The sequence below is a fragment of the Drosophila erecta genome, unplaced genomic scaffold, assembly GCF_003286155.1.
Source record: "Drosophila erecta strain 14021-0224.00,06,07 unplaced genomic scaffold, DereRS2 tig00000126-arrow-pilon, whole genome shotgun sequence".
Classification (NCBI taxonomy): domain Eukaryota; kingdom Metazoa; phylum Arthropoda; class Insecta; order Diptera; family Drosophilidae; genus Drosophila; species Drosophila erecta.
In genome coordinates, this window is record NW_020825209.1 from 12,380,288 (window position 1) to 12,400,517 (window position 20,230).

General features: G+C 46.6%; 2 protein-coding genes across 2 annotated transcripts; one reads left to right on the forward strand and one right to left on the reverse strand.

Annotated features, from left to right (window-relative positions):
* Positions 1-233: 233 nt before the first annotated feature.
* On the reverse strand, positions 234-7,777 carry LOC6551271 (mucin-12). The gene is made up of 7 exons (XM_001978350.3): positions 7,745-7,777; positions 6,089-6,198; positions 5,980-6,030; positions 5,750-5,910; positions 5,346-5,674; positions 4,457-5,278; positions 234-4,276 (listed from the first exon to the last, which is right to left on the reverse strand). The coding sequence occupies exons 1-7, from the start codon at positions 7,775-7,777 to the stop codon at positions 299-301; spliced, it is 5,484 nt and encodes a 1,827-aa protein (XP_001978386.3). The 3' UTR covers positions 234-298.
* Positions 7,778-9,468: 1,691 nt separating this feature from the next.
* On the forward strand, positions 9,469-10,690 carry LOC6551214 (probable ADP-ribosylation factor At2g15310). The gene is made up of 3 exons (XM_001978351.3): positions 9,469-10,316; positions 10,390-10,476; positions 10,533-10,690. The coding sequence occupies exons 1-3, from the start codon at positions 9,675-9,677 to the stop codon at positions 10,638-10,640; spliced, it is 837 nt and encodes a 278-aa protein (XP_001978387.1). The 5' UTR covers positions 9,469-9,674; the 3' UTR covers positions 10,641-10,690.
* The last annotated feature ends 9,540 nt before the right edge of the window (positions 10,691-20,230 follow it).

The following is a 20,230-nucleotide window of genomic DNA, read 5'->3' on the forward strand; positions in this document are numbered from 1 at the left end:
ATATATATACCTTTCATGCTTTTTGTCGCGGAAATTGTTGCAATATGATGTAAGTAATTGCACACTTTTGAAATTCTATCTCCCAACCGTTTTTGCTTGCGATGAATATGCCGAATTAAGTTAATGAACCTAGTTTTTAACTCTGTGGCCCGATTAATTCCCCTAATAAGTCAACCGTAGAATGCGAATATTAAACAACGTTTTCGTTTGCAGTTTTTTTTGTTCCCCTCTTAAAAAAAAATATATAAAAATATATCACCAGGCCGTATTAAAACCAATTTACAAGACAAATATTCAGCTAGCAGGGCTTTCGGTTATAGCAGTGTGGTTTTCCGTAGGGATAATTAGTGCTGATCATATCGCATGGTTGTCCTGGAGTTCCAGTACTAGAGCTGGGAGAAGCTGCTCCTCGATTACCCGGGGTGCTCGGTGTGCTTGGTGTTCTTGGTGTGCTTGGTGTTCTGGGTGTTCTTGGTGTTCTGTGCCCAATTCGACTGCGAGATGTGGATCTTGCTGGCTGCGGAGTCTCGGGCTGAGTTTGATTACCCACCGAGTTCTGGCTGTAAATCAGTTGATCGAATGGCCTATAGTTATCCATGGACTGAAAGCCGTGCAGGGAGGCATCCTGATGGGTGCTAGCGCCCGTGGACTCAAACTGCGGCATGGAAAGGTCTTCTATCATGGGATGACCGGTGTTATTGGGGGTTTCTGGGGTCTTCTGGAAAACCCTGGTCACAGAAGTGGTCGAGCTCTGAACGGTCACTTCCTTCACCACTTCGGAGGGTCCCTTTGTGGTGTCCTTCAGTATAGCTGGAGCACTCTCATCGGCGAGCTGCTTGCTGCTGCTTTTCTGCTCCTGTCGAGGGGATTTGGTGGCTTGGTGCTTCTCCGTTCTAGTAGAACTTGGCAGTGCCGTGGAGCTAAAGAACTCCGGCTGAGTCTGATCCGCCAAGTTCTCGCTGGGCATGGTCAATTGGTGGCGACGTGGCTGATAGGATACATCCTCAAATGTGGGCATTGACACATCCTCCAATCGATCACCACTGGAATTTTCCCAGGCTCGACTTCTGCCAGTTTTCTGGGTACATATGGCAGGGCAATCAGCCGACTTTTCGGATTTATCCTGGCGCGAGTGATAGGATGGAGCACTCTCGTTGGCCAGCAATTCCGAGGGATATGAAATGTCGGGGGGACGTCGCGCTATTGATTTCGAATCGTTCATATCTAATGATTCATTCAGCGGCATAGACACGTCCTCCAAACACTCCTTCGTCATCTCGGGCATATGTCTTGAGGTCATTCGAGAGCTGGGCGCAAAGCTGGGAGCACTCACATCCTCGAGGCATTCGTTGGTCCAGGGTTCTCCTTGCGTTCCGCTCACCTTATCCTCAGCGCATTCACTGTGCTGAGTTCGATTTAGGATTCCTGAGGGCATGCTGATGTCCTCCAGGCAAAGGCTGTTGTCTATGCCACGTCGCGATGACCCGGAGATGTCGCCAAGCGTTGGCATTGTCATATCATCCAGGCACTCATTTGTCACCGACCTTTGATTTGGCCTAGGGCTTCTACCACGCGAGCCTGTGGTCTGGGGCGTCCCATGTCTCCGGCTGGTTCCCTCAGAAGTACTTCTTGCGAAGGACGGCTGACTCACGTCGTTCAAGCACTCACTTGGTAAAGTCATTTGCCTTTGGGGTGTGGCAAATACTTCTCCAAATGAGGGCATGGTCATGTCATCTAGACATTCGTTAGGCGTCATTTCGTTTCTGGTCCGCTGCCTTGGCGTGGTGCTTCTTCCTGGTATTGAGTTGGTGTTTCTAATAAATGATGGCATTGAAACGTCCTCGAGGCATTCGTTTGTAGCTCGACTCTGACCGAAGGTCCCAAACGATGGCATGGTAATGTTATCCAAGTTTTCGTTGGTCATCGGGCCCTGGAATATTTGGATTTGCCTGGGGCTTCGACTTGAAAACGATCTGAAGGCCTCAGGACATTCGCCAAATCCAGTTCCATGACTTGGATCACCAAACGATGGCATGGTCATGTCATCCAAGCATTCTGTGGTCGCGTTCTGATTCGATCTCTGTGATGGCGTGAGGTACCTGCTCCTAGACATTCCTGACTGCGTTCCATATGACGGCATTGAAATATCTTCAAGGCATTCACTAGTAGCGTGTCCACGCGCTGAACCTCCAAAGGAAGGCATCGTCATGTCATCCAGCCGCTCGCTAGTCATCGCTCTTTGTCTGGATCTTTGCATAGGGCTACGTCCTCTAGACGACCCTGTACTTTCACATGTTGGCATCGAAATATCCTCAAGACATTCATTGGTAAGCGGTTCTCCGTAGGATCTTCCAAATGATGGCATGGTCACATCATCCAAGCATTCATTGGTCAATGTCCTTTGCCTTGGGCTCTGCATTGGCCTAGGACTTTTTCCTCTAGACGACCGTGTAGTTTCTCCGTAAGTTTGCATTGTACTGGCTAAGGATGGCATAGTCATATCATCCAAACATTCTGGTCTGGAGCTCTGCATTGGTGTTGGACATCTATGCCTAAGCGATCCGGTGTGATCCCGATATGAAGGCATTGAAATGTCCTCGAGACATTCATTGGTAGCCGTGCCAAAGGTAGAAGTGCCAAAGGATGGCATGGTAACTTCATCCAAGCATTCGTTGGTCAGTGCTCCTGGTCTTGACCTTTGCACTGACGAAAAGGTTGCTCCCGTGTTATTGAAATACGAAGGCATGGAAATATTCCCAATACATTCATTAGTATTAAATTCCGGACTTGAGCCAGGGATATTCGTGAAATGTCGTCTGGGAGTCCTTCGACCTGAAGATTGTGAAACACACCCAAACGATGGCATTGTTTGATCATCCAAGCACTCGCTTGTCAACTGCCCCCTTCTCGGAGTTATTAATCTTTGCCGCGGACTACTTGCTCTGGATCTGCTGGAGACATCTCCAATCGAAGGCATGGTGACATCTTCCAGGCATTCATTAGTACTCATGGCAGATAAGTCGGTCATAGGTGGCATGGCTCTCTGACTTCGTGTGGTACTCTTCCTTCTGGAAGAATATGAAATCCCACCAAATGATGGCATTGTCACATCCGCCAGACATTCACTGGAGGACTTTCTTCGGCCACTCCTACCAAGCGATCTACTTCTTCCAAATGCGGGCTCACATTCAGTTCCTCGCATTATTCCAGAAATATTGCCAAAGTTGGGCATGCTCATGTCGTCAAGACACTCGCTGGGTAGGCCAGTAGTGTGCCTTCTAGATGGACCAGAAACACCTGCAAAGGACGGTGCACTCATGTCCTCCAGGCACTCACTGGGCATGGTCAACTGTCTGTGTGCGGAAGCCACAGAAACGGCGCCAAACGAAGGCATTGTTATGTCCTCCAAGCACTCATTTGTCGACTGGCATCTGGTGGAACTGGCACATGGGTTTGGGGTTGACAGTGTGCCTCGTCTTCTGCTGGAACCGCGGGAGACGCTTCGTCCGAAGGATGGGGCACTGACATCGTCCAAGCACTCACTTGTCAGGGTCATTTGTCTTCTGGACGCAGCAGATGCTCCACACAATGAAGGCATGGTCATATCATCCAAGCACTCGTTGGTCATCGAACGATGTCTTGTACTTGGGGCATCACACGGGCTTGGCGACCTTGCGCATCTTGGCTGGCGCTTGGGACTTCTGCTCCTGGATTTGGTGGACACCTCTCCAAAAGAGGGCATCGATATGTCCTCTAAGCACTCATTGGTCGCATTACCACGGCCGGAACTCGCGAATGATGGTGCAGATATATCTGCAATATTTTGCGATGGCATTGTTAGCTGCTGTCGCCTTGATCGATTTATTTTCGATGCTTCCGATGCTCCGCCGTAAGATGGCATTGACACGTCTTCCAGGCATCCCATTGAGTCTCCATATTTGGTGGAGTGTGCAAACGAGGGGGCCGATATGTCGTCGATATTGGTTCTTTGCCGGCGGCTCGATGCTCGAGAACTGCTCCTCGCAAAGGACGGTACACTCACATCATTCAGGCACTCGCTGGGAAGCGTCAATTGCCTCCTGGAGGATCCTGCAACGCCACCAAACGATGGCATGGTCATATCGTCCAAGCACTCGCTGGTCATCCTCGACGGCATGGATCGCTGATGTCGTTCGGGACTTTTGCCCCTTGAAATGCCTCCGAAAGATGGCATTGTCATGTCCTCCAGGCATTCGCTGGGCATCGCTTGCCCCCGCGACATTCTCCCCCTGGAAACCTCCGATATTGCTCCAAAAGAAGGCATTGTCATGTCCTCCAGACACTCGCTGGGCATCGCTTGCCCCCGCGACATTCTCCCCCTGGAAACCTCCGATATTGCTCCAAAAGAAGGCATTGTCATGTCCTCCAGGCATTCGCTGGGCATCGCTTGCCCCCGCGACATTCTCCCCCTGGAAACCTCCGATGTTGCTCCAAAAGATGGCATAGTGATATCATCTAGACATTCGTTAGTCATGGGTCCCCTTGAGATACTGACATATGTGGGCTCAGATATGTCGTTGATGTTTGACTTCGACATCGATCTATGCGTTTGACGACGGCTTCGGCGCGGCGAGGCGCCTAATGATCTTCCAAACGATGGCATGGTCACGTCATCCAGGCACTCGTTTGTGGTTTGCCCTCGATGGGAATTGACCAGAGTTGGGGCTGATGTATCACTTATGTTACGCGCACTCCTAGATCTCCGCCGCCGCCGGGGACTTCTGCTCCTGGATACATTGGACACCCCTGCAAATGAGGGCATTGATATATCCTCCAGGCACTCGTTGGTAGTGTCGCCAAACGAGGGCGCTGATATGTCCCAAAGGTTCTGCGAAGGCAGCGTCAGTTGCCTTCTGGAACTCTGTCTGCGAGATCTACTCCTGTCGAAAGTGGGCTGGCTCACATCCTCGAGACATTCGCTCGGCATTGTGGGCTGTCTTCGCGAGAGCACAGAACTATTGGCGAACGATGGCATGGTCTCGTTCTCCAGCACGTCCTGGGAGGACATGACCTCCAAGCACTCGTTTGGCAGCGACGGCTCGTGATACGAGGGCATTGACTCATCCATTAGGTTCTCAGATCGGTCTGGCAGCGAGAAATTAAGATGACGTCCAGGCTCTCCGCCCTCACCAGCCGGCGTGCAATCCATGGAGGGTGTATTTGAAATGGTCGTCTCATCCACGTGGCTGGTTATATGGCCACTCGGGTCCCGGTGGGTGTATATTCTGCGATGCGTTTTCTGTGCATTCCATCAATACATATTAATACCCATAAATGAGTGAAATTGGTGTTAGGTAAATGCTTACATGCTGTTGCATCGCGCAGTCATCCGATCGGCGGCGTTGGTTCGAACGATTGATGCGTTCTCGAATGCTCCTAAAGCGGTCCAGAATCTCACCATACACATCATCCGCATGGCTTTGCGAGACATCGCACATATCCGGAGCCGACACATCGGCCAGGAGCTCTCCTCGCAAATCGGACATCTGCGAGGGCAGGCTGAGATCAAAACCAGGTGCCGACATATCCGCCAGGCACTCCTCGGGCAGATTGCTCAGATTAATCCCCGTTTCATACGCTTGGCGACGTGGTTGTGCTTGGCGAAAGGTTTCCATGGCCGCAGCATCCGTCTCATCTGAGAAAAATAGCAATGAATTAAAAAGGATTAATAAACTAAACTAAAGGGGAAATGAACTAATCAAATACCCACAGGTCATGTCCCTAAACATCCGTGGATGGCGCCACTCCTCGTTGCCAGTCAACCCGAAGTCGCTTGGGTTGTAGCGGCGCGCCCGTCCACGAAATCCAGGACGAAGATGCTCCGGAGTGCTAACCAAATCGGCGTCCCGCGGCGGGCAACTTCTCGGTCTTCTGACCAAGGAAAAAAGCGAAAGTGCTGTGTAAAAGGCAAAAATCGCTGCATGGCAGAGGTACACTCACCTATTGTTGCAGTCCACGGATCCATTTGGACCAGCTTGACCCCTGTCCCTACTGTGAATATCCTTGGGTAGAATGGTGTATTCCCATTGAAAGTGCGTTACCAACTCACCTCATGCTACCCGCTAGTTGTGATATTGGCTCGGCATTCAGCCTGGATGAAAATATCTGGTTCCGAATCTGCGAGGGAAAGTGTTCGAGAGGTGTGTCGTCTGCTTCAGGCTGTGGAAAGTTGTGGGAAAATCAATAGGCCAGTAGGTCAGTGGCTGCTCCGATTCGTTGGCATCGTTCCCAGCCCATTTCCATTTCCGTTTCCATTCCCACTTTCAATTTTTTCCCATTTTTATTTCCTTTTTTATGTTGCGCAGACAGACTGGCAAAGTGTGTCAAGCATCCGTGACTCTATTTCTTATCCAATTAAACAATTATGGAGAGCTCATTAAGGCAGGTTGTTCGAGAGGCGCCGAGAGCGTCTTGATTTCATTTTTTTCGTTTCTTTATAGGTTTTTTTATTGCAATTCTTACTTGACAGCCACTTCCGTTCGGTCTCTTGGCGCTTTTTCGATTTGAATAAGCCAAAGGAAGGCGAAGCAAAGCAGATACAATTAGCAATTAGCGGGCACATAGTTTTTCATTCGGTTATCCTTCGACTTCATTGGCTTTTCATGGAGGACTGAATCCATGATGGACAGGACAAAAGATGATGATGATGATGATGATGATCATGACGGCGACGAGGTGTTCGCGCGGACTAAGCGCGTCAAGTCGTCACACGAAACCGCTTTCATTTCCGCCAAACACAATTGCATCATTAGCGATGCAATCTCCGTTACTTAACGTAACCGCAACATGCCGGAAATGAAATCCGAGGCAAGCTGCTGCTCCGTTGGCTAAACTTTTGCCACGGTGAACGACTCGACGAGTGCGGCTGGCCGGGAAAGTCGGGAATGCTGGGAAAGCTGGGAAAGCTGGGAAATCTGCGAAATCTGCGAGAGCCGCACCAAAAAAAAAAAAAAAAATCATAGAAGGACGCTCGTCCGCCAAGCACAAGGAAATATGACGTCGCCATGTGGCGGGTGTAGTCGTCAAAGCGGATTGGGATAAGTACGACAGACGAAGGACGCAAGGAGCCAGAACTTAGGCAACCGGAAAGCGAACGGAATGATGCTGCTGCGCAGGAATAATCGAATGAAGTCTGGGCCGGGTTGTGGTCCTGCTTCTGGTCCTGGTCCTGGTCTTGGCTCCGTTTCTGTACCTGTTCCCGGGCCTGGTTCTGGTTCTGCCTCTGCGGCACCAGCTGAGTGGGCGTCCGTGGCCAGCGTGCGTCGAGGAGCGATTACGGGCGATTGCGAGCCGCTTCATTTAGCTGGGGGGCTGTAATGGCGCGGAGTGGAGCTGGAGAGGTCCTGCGGCGTCAGCCACGTGCAAATATTTGACTCAAGCTTGGCAAAAGCCACACATGCGAGGGCCGTTCAAGCGGTTGTGCGCGGTGGGAAACGCGTGAAGCGGATTTGTGAATGCCAATCACTAGAAATCACTGCCAAAAGTGTGGCGTACGCCCTAGTAATATGCAAAAAAAAAAAAAAAATAATGCAGGTATCGAATTTCAAACGAGTAAACATTTTCTTAATAAAACAGTGCTAAAGCTGGGCGAGTTCAGTGGGTTGCCACTCGCTATTCGACTGCAATTTGTGAGGGTGCCGTGCAGCAAGCAATCAACTGCCGCTCCAGCAGCCGCGTATTTGCATATGCCGTGTCCTGCCCCCACATCCTGCACTTGTCCATCCATCCATCCATCCATCCGTCCATCCATCCATCCATCCGTCCATCCATCCACCTGACAAAACGCAAGACGCAGCTACCGGGTTGTCACTTTTCGCACCGCTTTGAGCCGCATTAATGCGCATATTAAAATGGTCGCAGACGTTGGCGAAGGCATGCAGAACTAATGCCAGTCGTTGACTTGGCCAAAAGCCCAGAAACTTGTTATTCATATGAGGCGGAAGTGCAAATGGCGCTCAAATAAATTTTTAATCCATGAAGTCCATATAAACAAAATTTCAATTAGCAAAGCAAATATTTGTTTAACGCTCACAGCTGAAATCAAATTTGGGAAGCACATTTTCAGAAAGTTCAGGACAAATTATTTATTAAAATAATTATACACGTATTTATAAAACATTACTGTTGGACATTATTACAAATATAGCAGCGTTGTTTTGTACAACTATTTTAAATTGTTACAAAGTTGAGCACAGCTAAAAACGGAAATCCACTGAGTTATTCATTAAACAAATGCTTGTGTCCAAACAGCAATTGAGGAATGAGCAGATCTAACATTCTGTGCCTCAATTTTCCACTCCTTGTGCTGGTGAGCAGGAGCAGGACCTGGACAAAAGGATGGCTGGCGACTGCCTCAAGGCCACAGACGCCTTTTCTTCCACCCAAAGTTCGGCGAACGTTTAGCTTGCTTGCTTTCCAATTTGTTGGCCAAAAAGATGAAGGCGAATGGGCGGTCCAGGCGCCCAGACTCCATTCACATCATAATGCAATGGAATGGCACAAAGGACTTTGGACTGTGGACTTTGGACTTTGGACTTGGGTGGGGCCAACATGGCAACACACACGCGGCCACATGGAGAGCGATTAGCGCGAGTTTATCAAGGACTCCTTTCTGGTTGCTGCCACTTTGAAACCACAAAGCCACAAACACCGCAGCTCCATCAAAGATACATTATGTGTGTGCATTGATAATATGTACATTCATAAACATCGGGCAATGGCTATTTAACCATTATCAAAGCAAAAGGCCACTTGTTCAGCTCGTCGGCACTCAGGAAATGCAATCGAATCAATAGCTAGCCAAGTTTGGTTTGAACAAACAGCAAACAGTTGGTGTTTAAAATCGGCAGGAGTCGGGGTGGCGCAAAATGGGAAATGTGAAAATTCCCCTTAATCAAAGCAAAGTGGGAAATGCAAAAGTCCCGAAGCAGACTTCGCAAAACATGGAAATCGTCGCAGAAAAATCCCTCTATTAATCTTGGGACAAGTGGCGCCAGCTAGCGGCAAAAATGGGCAAAAGCTTTTCATTCGAACTTCAAGAAACACAGAACTTAGAACTTTATAAGTAACACTTTTAATATTAACAGTCGTTTGGCGAGTGCTAACAACATTTTAAGACGCTTTACAACTATAAAATGCATTATTTAAATAAATAAATATTTTAATAAATAAATAAGCACATCAGTGCGACATAAAAAATGTTCTAATGAAAGAATTGGGCATTTAGCTATAACAGAATGCAGCTATATGAAAAGTTGACATACTGCACGATCATCTAGTTCTCACAGTTTGGTACTTTATTAATATTTTAAATATCCATTACAGGTATTTCACAGGGCAACACGGACTAAAGTGGCCCAAATTTGGAGTACCCTCCCCAATTAAAAAGTGAACTAGGAACCACTTACGTGGAAATGCCATCCCTCGTCGACTTGGTTGGCTTGGCAACTGGCCTAGGAATACTGGCCAAAACATTGGACTTTCTGGCGTTGCCCGTGACGACTACCTGTCGCAGTCAGCTGCCCGCCGGTGGCTGGTAAATAAACAAGCATTTCCACCAAAACCAAATGGAGTTGCAGTGAAAACCAATCGAATTCTGATAGAAATATTCCCAAAAAATGGCCACGTGCTGCTAGATGGGTCTACTGTGCGCCAAGCTGCGCGACTGCTGTTGTTACCAAGCCATCAGCTGTTGTCGGAACTCCACGCCAACGTTGGAGGAATTCCAGGTGCTCATCCTGGGACCATCGGGCAGTGGCAAAACGGAGCTGGGACACCGCCTGAGCAGAGTGCCACGTGCCCCCGACGACCAGGTGGCCACGAATGGAGTGCGCTGCTATCAGATGCTATCATCAGCGGCGGAGCCACCTGCGCAGCTCCGGCTCACCGAAGTCGGTGGCAATGTGGAGATGCAGCGCCTGTGGAAGCACTACTATGCCTCCGCCCATGCCCTGATATATTGCTTCGATCTGGGTGCGGATCCGGCGGAAATCGAGGGCACATTCTCACTGCTAACCGATTGCCTGATGGACAACGCCTTATTGGCTGGGAAGCCAGTGCTCCTGGTGGCATCACGTCATCGGGCTGGTGTCCAGCTGTACGACGTGGAATACGCTTTCGGCCTGGAAGAGCTGGCCAAATCCTGCGGCTGTCCACTGCTCATCTGCCACATGGACGAGGCGGAGGACCTGCAGCGGGGAATGCGATGGCTTTGCCATCAGTTGTTGGCCAGAAAATCGCAATTGGATCAGCGGATTCGGTACGATGTAAATATGCAGGTGAGGCAACAGCCAGGAAACTAAGAAATATATTATACCTCATATTTGTTTATTTAAACTATTCTTTTTGCAGGTTTGGCAGCGCCGAAAGCGATCGCTTTTATCCAGCGGAAAACTAGCTCAAGTTCATAGACATCGTTTTCGGCGACAGGCGCGCAAGGTGAGTCAAGTTTAATTGTAACTACATTATTTATGAACTTTATGAAATACCCACAGATATTGCCTGTCATCCGAGGATTTGGTGGGAAGAAAGTGCGTCCCAGTACAGCACCTCCCAACATTTTCTATGTAAACTCGCAACCAGAAGAAACTAATAAGCTTTAGGAAAAGTGATTGAGTGCGCATTTAAAGTGCCAAAAAAGAAAATTAAATTAAGCCATTAAGGTGTTTTTTTACCAAAGGCTGTTTTTGCCACTAGTTCAGCTTAATGAGTGTGACAAAAGGCAGTAATTAAATGTGAGCATCTTTTATTCAAACAACTAACTGCCATTTTACTGTGCTCAATGCAAAAATGTAAGGAAATCTCCAACCTAATTGTACACTTTTGCATGTCATCATTTATCAAAGTTAAGCTGTGAAATACAAAACTTGCCAATGCGTTGACAGATATCAACCAAAGATCACAATGTCAATGAACAAGAAGTTAGTGCAAGTTGAACAGAACAGCTACAAAATGTGTTGTGAATTTGGTATTTCCACTGTTTTGCCTGTCAATTTGAATCGAACAAAAGTTAATCAATTGGCCTGGTAAGCGGAGAATTATGCATTTCGCACAGTCTATGACGAGCCCTCCGGTCGACTCTGTTCGTTGTCAGCTCTAATTAACAATTACAAGTTGGCCCAAATGGCCAGGATTTCGAATTTGATATTGTGTGGCGTTTTAAGTTACATTTCTTAAAGGCATGTTTCTACAGCAGCGGTCAATAAAACAGCACTAAGTACTTGCCCAACTATGCCAGCTTAAGTCAGACTTCAAAACCAGGCTTTTCACTTTTGGAAATATGCCCATCAAAAATATCAAGATATGTGTGCTATTATCCAGACCGCAACTGTGCGAAAGTAAGTATGCAAAAAGGCATCGCAGATTCTGGCCAGACATCCTGATGGGCTATGAACGTGGGTATCGCTGAGGAGTGGATGGTGGATGGTGGTTGGTGGGTTGAGTGTCAGCCAGTCGATGATGTATTGCCGAACAGCAATAAGCAAACCACAAGGAGGAGCACACACACACGGGAGGCGGGTGAAATCAAACAATTACTAATACACCGACATCGAATCGCACCCACTTCCAAGTTTCCGAAGGGCAGGGACGACGAGGTGGGTGCAGGATGCAGGATTCGGGATACAGTACTCCGGAACCGGGTTGGTGGAACGGAGAGCTGGTGACATTGATGATTGCGGCTCGGCGGCGTCTGGAGACGCCGGAACGTGTACTCGTAATAATCCCATGGCGCACAGTCTGCGTTAAAAGAATAGGATTGAATATTTTTAATATACAAATTATAACTATAAAAGAGTAATAATTGTAATGATTATTATTGAACCACATCTGTAAGTCGTTCATGTCCCTAACATTAGTTTAACATAATTATTTGCATTTAACATAGTTATTACAACTGTTACATTTGTGCTTAAATATGCAAAAAAAAAAAACAGAAAAGAAAAAACTTCATTTGAATGACCTTTTCCCACTTTTGTGACCGCTGCTGTTGCACCAGCCGCCGCTGCAGTTAGTCCAAACTCCCAGGATCGCGGCCACACACACCAATGCACACGCACATAGACAAGGACACCAATGCCACCAATGCCACCAATACCACCTTGCCGCACCCAAGCACCCAAACAAACATGTGTCGCCGTGTGTTGTAGCGAAAAGTGTAAAATAAGCATCAATCATCGCCTATTCGAGTTGTCATCAATCACACACACGCCGCACACACACACACACACACACACACTCACACGCAGAGGATACGCTGCGGTGACACCAACAACAACAACAACAGGAACAAGGGAAAAAGGAGAGCCCACCGCTGTCTCACCGTTATCCCGTATGGTTAGTTTTTGCGGCAGGGGCATCTGTATCTGCAAATTTGCAACCCCTGGCCAACAAGGCTGGTGATATCCCATAGCTAGATATCCGCATGTAGCGCAACTTGAAACAGGATCTTTAAGCTACAGTTGCTGCATAGCACTCAACTATTGGTAGTCATTTGGACATGTTTATTATAAATACCAAAAACAAGAACTTTTGGGCTTGAAATCTTCGGTAAAAACACCTTCAAGTTTCATTGTTTTAACAGGTGTAGAAAATAGGATTGTTAACAATTTACTCTCGGCTAGAAATACCTTTAGTATGAACGTTTCAATGAGCTGAAGAAACTCTCTAAAAAGATGAAAAGATACGCAGTACGACCAATCTTCTATTAAGTTCCAGCTAAAATAATCCTTGTATCCTTTCACTTTCGCAGCACTGTTCACCACCAACAGACGTGGCTCGCATTATCCTTCCGGTCATTGTCCTCCGAGGGGCATTTCAAATCCGTAATTTCGCCTGGGCGAGTTATTAAATCATCAGGTTGCACGATCGCGCCTGTCACACGTCCATCAGCAGTCAAGAAAAGTGCGTAACGAAATATCCAAATATCCGAATATCCGAATAACCGTATAACCGAATATTCGAGCGCATATTCGAGCACAACCCTCATCAAGGGTGATGTGTACATTTTTCAGGGTGACTACCGCGTGCGCCAAGGCGGAAAATAAAGATTTAATCGCCATTTATGGACATTTTGCAGACTTTTTACGATTACGCGCTCGTATGACGGCCAACCAACGAGTTGTCAAACAACAAAAATCGGGAAAAAAGGGGAAGAAGGGCGCATTAACCCTCAGGGGAGTGAACGGCGATAAACCATCGCCCAAAGCGCAAATTAATCTCCAGGACTTGCCCCAAACTTGTTCATCAACTCGATATCTGTCAGCACTCCACGAATGGCTGCCCATTCGCTTGGGGAGGCCGCGCACTGAGAAGTAAATCACTTTCACATTAAGTCTGCAACCAAAATACGAACAATCATGTGTCACTCATATGATATAAAAACAATAATAGTATTGCTAACGAATAGTTCCTAAGGGTAGCCCTTTTGAAGCAACTAGCATATAAATATGTACCTCAAACTTTACACATTAGACACTCCAAGTAAACCCAATAAAGTGGGCTTTTCTATTAACAACGCTCCACACTTTTGGCTCAGTGCAGCGAGGGACTCTCGGCCAGCGGAAAACAATTGTACCGGTCAAATGACAGGGTTTCAATTTCATTTCGGCGCTACAATGGTGTTATGCTAAACGGATCCGGGTCTAATGTTTTTACGTAACCAATCCGCCTGTGGGGCGGCAAAACTCCAACTCTCCAACACTCCAACTCTCCAACACTCCAACACTCACATATAATCGAATAAAGTCACGCCGCTTTAACATTTGCGGTCAGCACGTGAGGCTGTGGACAATTCGTTTCCTTCGCCTCCTTTGGGTTCCTTTGCATCTTTTTTGGTCCTTTGGCGTTGGTGGGGATCCTTTGGGTTGGGGTTGGGGCTGGTGGATCAGGATGGAGTGGACAGGTAGACCGGGTGACACGATATACGGTGCGATACGCTGCGCCCATTGTGTGTGCGCCAAACAAAGTTGCCGCAAAAAGGCTGCAGGACATGTGCACGAAATTAATTTCCAGGGCAGCCGGATGAAGGACGCGTAGGATGGAGGTGGAGGTGGAGGAGCGCTCTTTTTAATCCAACATGATATCACCCACAAAATGCAAAGCGGCCGAGGTCGCTCCACTGTACAGTGCGACCTCCATGGATCAAGCTGCAAGGTGGTGTCTAAAATCGTATTCAGAATTCCTTGTTTAAGTTGTAAACCGATTTAGATAGAGTTATAAAAAGTTTGGCAAGATCGAAACAGGTTTAAGCTAATTACCAACGCTTTATCTAGTAAGATTTCATAACAGTGGAGGTACTAAATGCCAGTTTAGCCAGTGCTGACTGTATTTCCCGGCAGATCCTTGGCACGAACGTAGCTGCAAAAATCCGAAAGCGGATTAAACGTATTCGTGAGAATTCGTCAGCGATTTCACACCTGTTCGACGGGCAGCAGCGGCAACTGGCCACGAATACGGACAGGACCTCAATCACGGCCCCTCTCGTCCGGAATGGCATAAAATGCCAATTAGAATTTCAAGTTCGCAGTCCGTTGGTGCGCCTTAAGCGCTCCGTGTTTGGGTTTTCCAACCCCACTACTATATACATATATCTCGACTTCTACCAACGCAAATTGTTTATCGCCCCCAGGGGTTCTTTATTAACTTTACGGCGTATCGGCCGACTGAGAACTGACCTCTCCCTCCTCCTTGCCGGCGGCTCAATCTCCAGCCCTCGACTTTCGATTTCCATCCGCTTCCATCGATTCGATTCGATTCGATTCGAATGGATTTCGTTGCATTCGATTCGATTCGATTCGATGGGGAAATGCCCGACTCCACTTCCAGATCCTTTGGCCAGCTTATGGCCCCCTCCCCGTCCGCTGTTTTAAAACAGTTTTCCCCTTTCGGGTTTTTTGGTCAACGCGTAACGCGGAAATGCACTCAAAATATTAAATGCTTCAGCAGTTTGCAATTATTGTGTGAGGCGCACTGCCTTGTGCTTAATTCATAATGCGCATCGAGCTCAAGCTGGTAAAAGGGAAGTGGGGAGTTGGAATTGGAGTTGCAGCCTTTTGGCCAGGCCTTCTGGTTCTCAGGGAGTTGGAGCCCAGCGAGGAGGAGCGATTCCATACGCGGGGGACTGGGGAAACCATAAAACACAAAAGGCTAATGGCGAAAAGGCAGGCGACTCACATAGAAGGCATAGTAATTAAGGGATTAATATTTATGAATTGACATAAGCAGAAAAATCAGCCTTTTGGCCCAAACTAAAGCTTGATTGAATAATCCAGTAATAGGTGTTGCATTTAAATTTGGTTTGCCAGTCACAAGTATAATTATTACGCAACTGGTTAGTTAATTGCAAAGTACAAGAATTTCAAGTGTAGCACAATTTTAGATTGCTTGGCAAAAATCAATTGAAAATCCAATTGAAAGGCACATAATTTCGTGTTCCATATGCCGAAAGGGAATCTCTACACGAAATTAGCGCATTAAATTGGCCAAATGGAAAGTGGGCGGGGCAGGGCGGTCGTCATATTTGCAAGTGTGTGTGTGTGTGTATTGTGTGTAACATGGCAAGCCATAAATATAAATTCCCAGGCGCTTTACGAGGCGGCAGCAAAAAGAAGGAAAAGGATTACATGCCACAAGGAGCGGCAGCGGGAGCTGGAGCTTCGATAAAGCAAAGTCTATGAGATTTACGAGCAGATTTCAAGAGTTACAAATACATACATGACTTTGGCCTAGGATGGAGCTAAACCGAAGGTGGCAAGCGGAGGGCGAGCAGGGAAAAGGGGAGGGGGAAGGCTGGATGAAAAGCCGATACAAGGATACGCACAGCCGCAGGACACGGACTTTATGTTCCTGGACGACGGCGTCAAGTTGCCAAGAGCAAAACTTTCAATTGCATTTTGGCCAAGTTTCGTTCGGCTTATCTTTATTATCGCCGCTGTTATTATCCTGGCCCCCCAAAGTCGAGGTCCTTGGCCAAATTCCCATTCAGAGTCCTGCCTCCAGGATGCTGAGCGCTGGCAGGCCTCATAAAGTATGTCATGTGTCATAAATGACAGATTCTTAGGCATACTTCATTGATCCCTTTGGCCGTCTCGTTTTTACGGCGCTGCTTGCTAAATTGTTGCAGTATCTGTTGCCAACACACACACACACGCACTAATACTCGAACACATCCTGGCACACACACACACAACGCGAGCTGTGCGTGTTTGAAGTTTGCTTTTGATAAATGAATGGATTTTCAAAGGCGACGTTAATGAAATACGCACACAGGCGCAATCACGAGCAAGGATGCCGAGCGCCGAAGGATTCCTGCGCTCCAGGAAACAAGGCTGTGTGTATGTGTGCGTAGTGCCCCCCGCATATCCTTCAATCTATCAAACTCACGTGTCCGTCGTGTCTCAATTTACTTGCTTACTAGCTGCTCAACTTGCGGCCCTTTTGCTTCCTTTGCTTACTTTGCAAACACTGAAACCGAGACCGAAGCGGTTGCCTCGGCAATTTGATAGAGTCCGCTTTTTTGGCATATTTATGAAGTCCTGGCGGCGAAAGGATTTTCGACTTTGGCTCCCCCAGAAAAAGAAAGCGCAGCGAAGGGGACTAGCATCAGCTGGCCATGTTTTGGAGTTCTACATGAGAAAGTTCTCTAAGCATGTCGGATAATCTCTGATCAGCTCAATAAATTTTCAGTATTACTAATGTCTCAATTTCCGCTTGCTAAATGTAGCTATGAATATTTATAAAATTACGATGATTCGTGTAATAATGGATTGGTTATTTATTGTTCTGATTTGATTCTGCCCATTTGATGACCCCTAGAATGAACTGTGCTTGTTTTTAGTTGTCCTCAGTAGTGCAGGAAAATTCCCCGACATTTGCCTAATGTCTTCCCCCAGCTGCGCGGCTTAAAAGTGTGCCAAAGAAAAGGCCAGTGAAAAGCGTTGCCAAGGCAAGGAGCCGAAAAGCAAAAGCAAACGCATTAAAAGCAACTTAATAATTCAGATCGAAATCACCAATCAGCGCAGCCGACATGTTGACAAACGATCCCGCCGACATTACCATCTAACCATACCAACTTCACTGGAAAAGCGGCAAGTCGAGAGGAGTCGGGAAAAGCCGGCAACAGGGAAAAGCCAAGAGCGGCAGGAGGCAGGTGGCAAGGTGGCAAGGTGGCATGGGGCACCATCGACAGCGGCGACGACAAGAGATTTACATTTTCAAAATCGAATGGCGGCATAAGCCACCGCAGAGCAAAAGACACGCAACCACGGGCATAATGAAATCCGCGATAAACAAGATAAACGAACGCACAAAAAGTAGATTCGCAGACAAACAATGGCATACGTGGCTATTATAACGAATCGGTACAGACCCTATATATAACATTAGTAAATGCCATATGGAATGGCACAATATATGTGTTTCCAAGTCTATAGATTTCAGTGCAGTGAGCACATTTTGAATAATAACGCAGTAATACGACCGAAATCTTATTAAGTGTACTTAGTGCTAAGACCAAACGGAATATTATGCTGTAAAGGGAATACAATGGGCTCAATTTCTTTTCCGCGGAAGGGTATTTGCGGATGGAAAGTGGCAGCACAGGAGCAACAGCCAGCTGCCTTGGCGACGATGGCTAAAATATTTATATCTATTTCAGCTTGGCCGCTTTATACAATTTCTATCTTGCCACGCCACACGGTGTGTCGCCTGATCCAGCAACCACCATTGAACAGACATCGAATGCCTTGCAACACCCACTTTTCACTACCACGACGTCTTCATTTGCAATCAATAAAAGATTTATGACAATACATCGAGGGAATGGTGGAGTGGTGAGGTGATGGAGCTCAAATGGATGGGATACGAAGGCAGTGCCACATATTGTACCCAGGAATTTGTTTTTATGTCACATCATTATTTTTATTATGACGCTGCCACTGGCCTGTTATTCGAGAGTGATTAGTGGCTAAAAACGATGGCGATAGCATCGATGGTTGTGGCCAGTAGGGTGGACCAAAACGCAGTTTTTGTTCTAAATCACTTCAAACATTAGATGCTATGAACTAATTGCCCTGCATTATCTAACATTTTAATAACAGTTGGGTTTTCTAAAATACCACATTTTGGAAAAGAGGAAGTGCGGAGTGGTTCACCCTAGGCCACCATAAGCAAATATGCCCATAATGAGCGATGGGAGCTTGGCGATAAGGAAACTCGGAGGAATATCGGGTAACCTAGCTGGTCGGTAACTGAAATGGATTCGAGTCGTGGTCCTGTGGTCCTTTGGTCCTTTGGACTTGGATTTGAATCGGCTCTGCAGGCGGATCGCAATCGATCAATTCAATTAGCAATCGGTGCAAGGATGTCAGGACTTTGGAATGCCACACATATCGAGGATATGTACATACATGCACAATCGGCGATAACTCCATTTGGCCATGGGTTTTTCTTTTGTTTGCCTTTGGAAGCTACAGTCGATGTAAGTGGAAACTCTCGGTGCGTGTAAAATGCCTTTTCGGTATGTTGGTGCGTATTACAACAGGAAAAACAACAGCAGGAGGAAAGAGTTGGACAACAATGAAATGCTTTTAGCCTGCGAAACTGCCAACTGAACAGCGCCAAACGAAATTAAGTTAACAACAAAGTGAGGCAGCGAGTAAAAGTTTCCAGCACTGTTTTTATTGAAAATTGAGTTAAAAAACTGAAAGTGTCGACGATGTCGTCCCACGTCCGTACATATGTACATATGTACATATGTGCATGTGCTTCGCATGTTCGTCGCATGTCCTGAAATTCCATGACCAGAATTTCCCGCCCGCCTCTCCCGCGAAAGTAGGCAACACGATTAGCCAACTCATCGCCAAAGTCATTGGAGACGGCTTTTAGCGATCCGCAACTTGCGACCAGCAACGTTTCACACTCCAGTTACATCGCATTCGAATTACAAGCTCGAAGAATAATGACAATCCATATTTGGACCATTATTTACAAAATATCTGTAAATACCATTTATGAAAAAAAATGCAATATATGCGAAGGGTGTAACTTGGCTAAAAATGGTATAGATAAAAGAAAAACTGAAAAACTACTGATTACATCAGTAAAATTAGCAAAAAATGGCAAAAAATTAAAATTTCCAAATTTGAAAGCCACCTCAACGAGGTATGACAATCCATATTTGGACCGTAATTATTAGATAACGTACAAATGATATAATATTTTTGGACAAACATTTAGAAAAACTGCGAAAAACTAGAAATATATATTATCTATAATATAATAGAATAATAATATATTTTCTATATATATAGAAAATATAAATAATAAGGTTTGGATGAATATTCACCAATTTTCATCTATTTCCTGTCGTTGGCAATTAAATAGGAAGCAAAATACATTAATAAAATACCGCTGGTTTAATAATAATTAAGTGAATGTGTGGAATTGAATGGAAGCCAATGTGCTCATAGTTTTCAAGCTGTGGATTAAATGAGTCGGGGCATCCTGTCTGCGGCCCGAAGATCCTTCCCGTTTTGCGAAAAGTTTCGAGACAGTGGAATGCCAATAAAAGCCAGGACATGGGCATTCCGCAGAAAGGATGCTCAAATCAGCGCAGATCAATGTATGCGTGTGCGCATAAAATTTATGAATTATTGAATCTATGAAAATATGTACATCACGTACTGCCCCTCCTCTCGCTCTCTCCGCCGCCGAAACTATCTGAGCCAGACGGAGACGGAAGACAATCGCACGGGACGAACTTACAGTTATGCAGAAAAAAATGAAAAAAAAAAACACGAACGTGGGGGCGGCTGGGCGTGGCCACTGGTGTTTGTGTGCGTGTGCTGGAATATGCACAGAATTTCATTAAGACGCCTCCATTTCGACGTTTTCATACGCTGCCAAAAGGGAACTACGACTGTGCTATTAACAATGTACGACCAAAAATAAAATACCTTATTCCACTGCCCAGCTCCAAGCATCTCAACCAACAAAATTTGAAACAATTACCAGGTAAGCTAGAGTATTTGAAGCTTCGGCGTGCTGCAGCTTACCGCCAACATTTCTTTATAAATAAGTTTGGGCATTGGTCCGCGCTTGTTGTTTGCCAAAGTTTGTTCATCAGCTTCGACGTGTTTGCCGATGGCTTAGAGCCCAGGACCTCTTGAAGTGAGGGACCAACACACACAAGCCG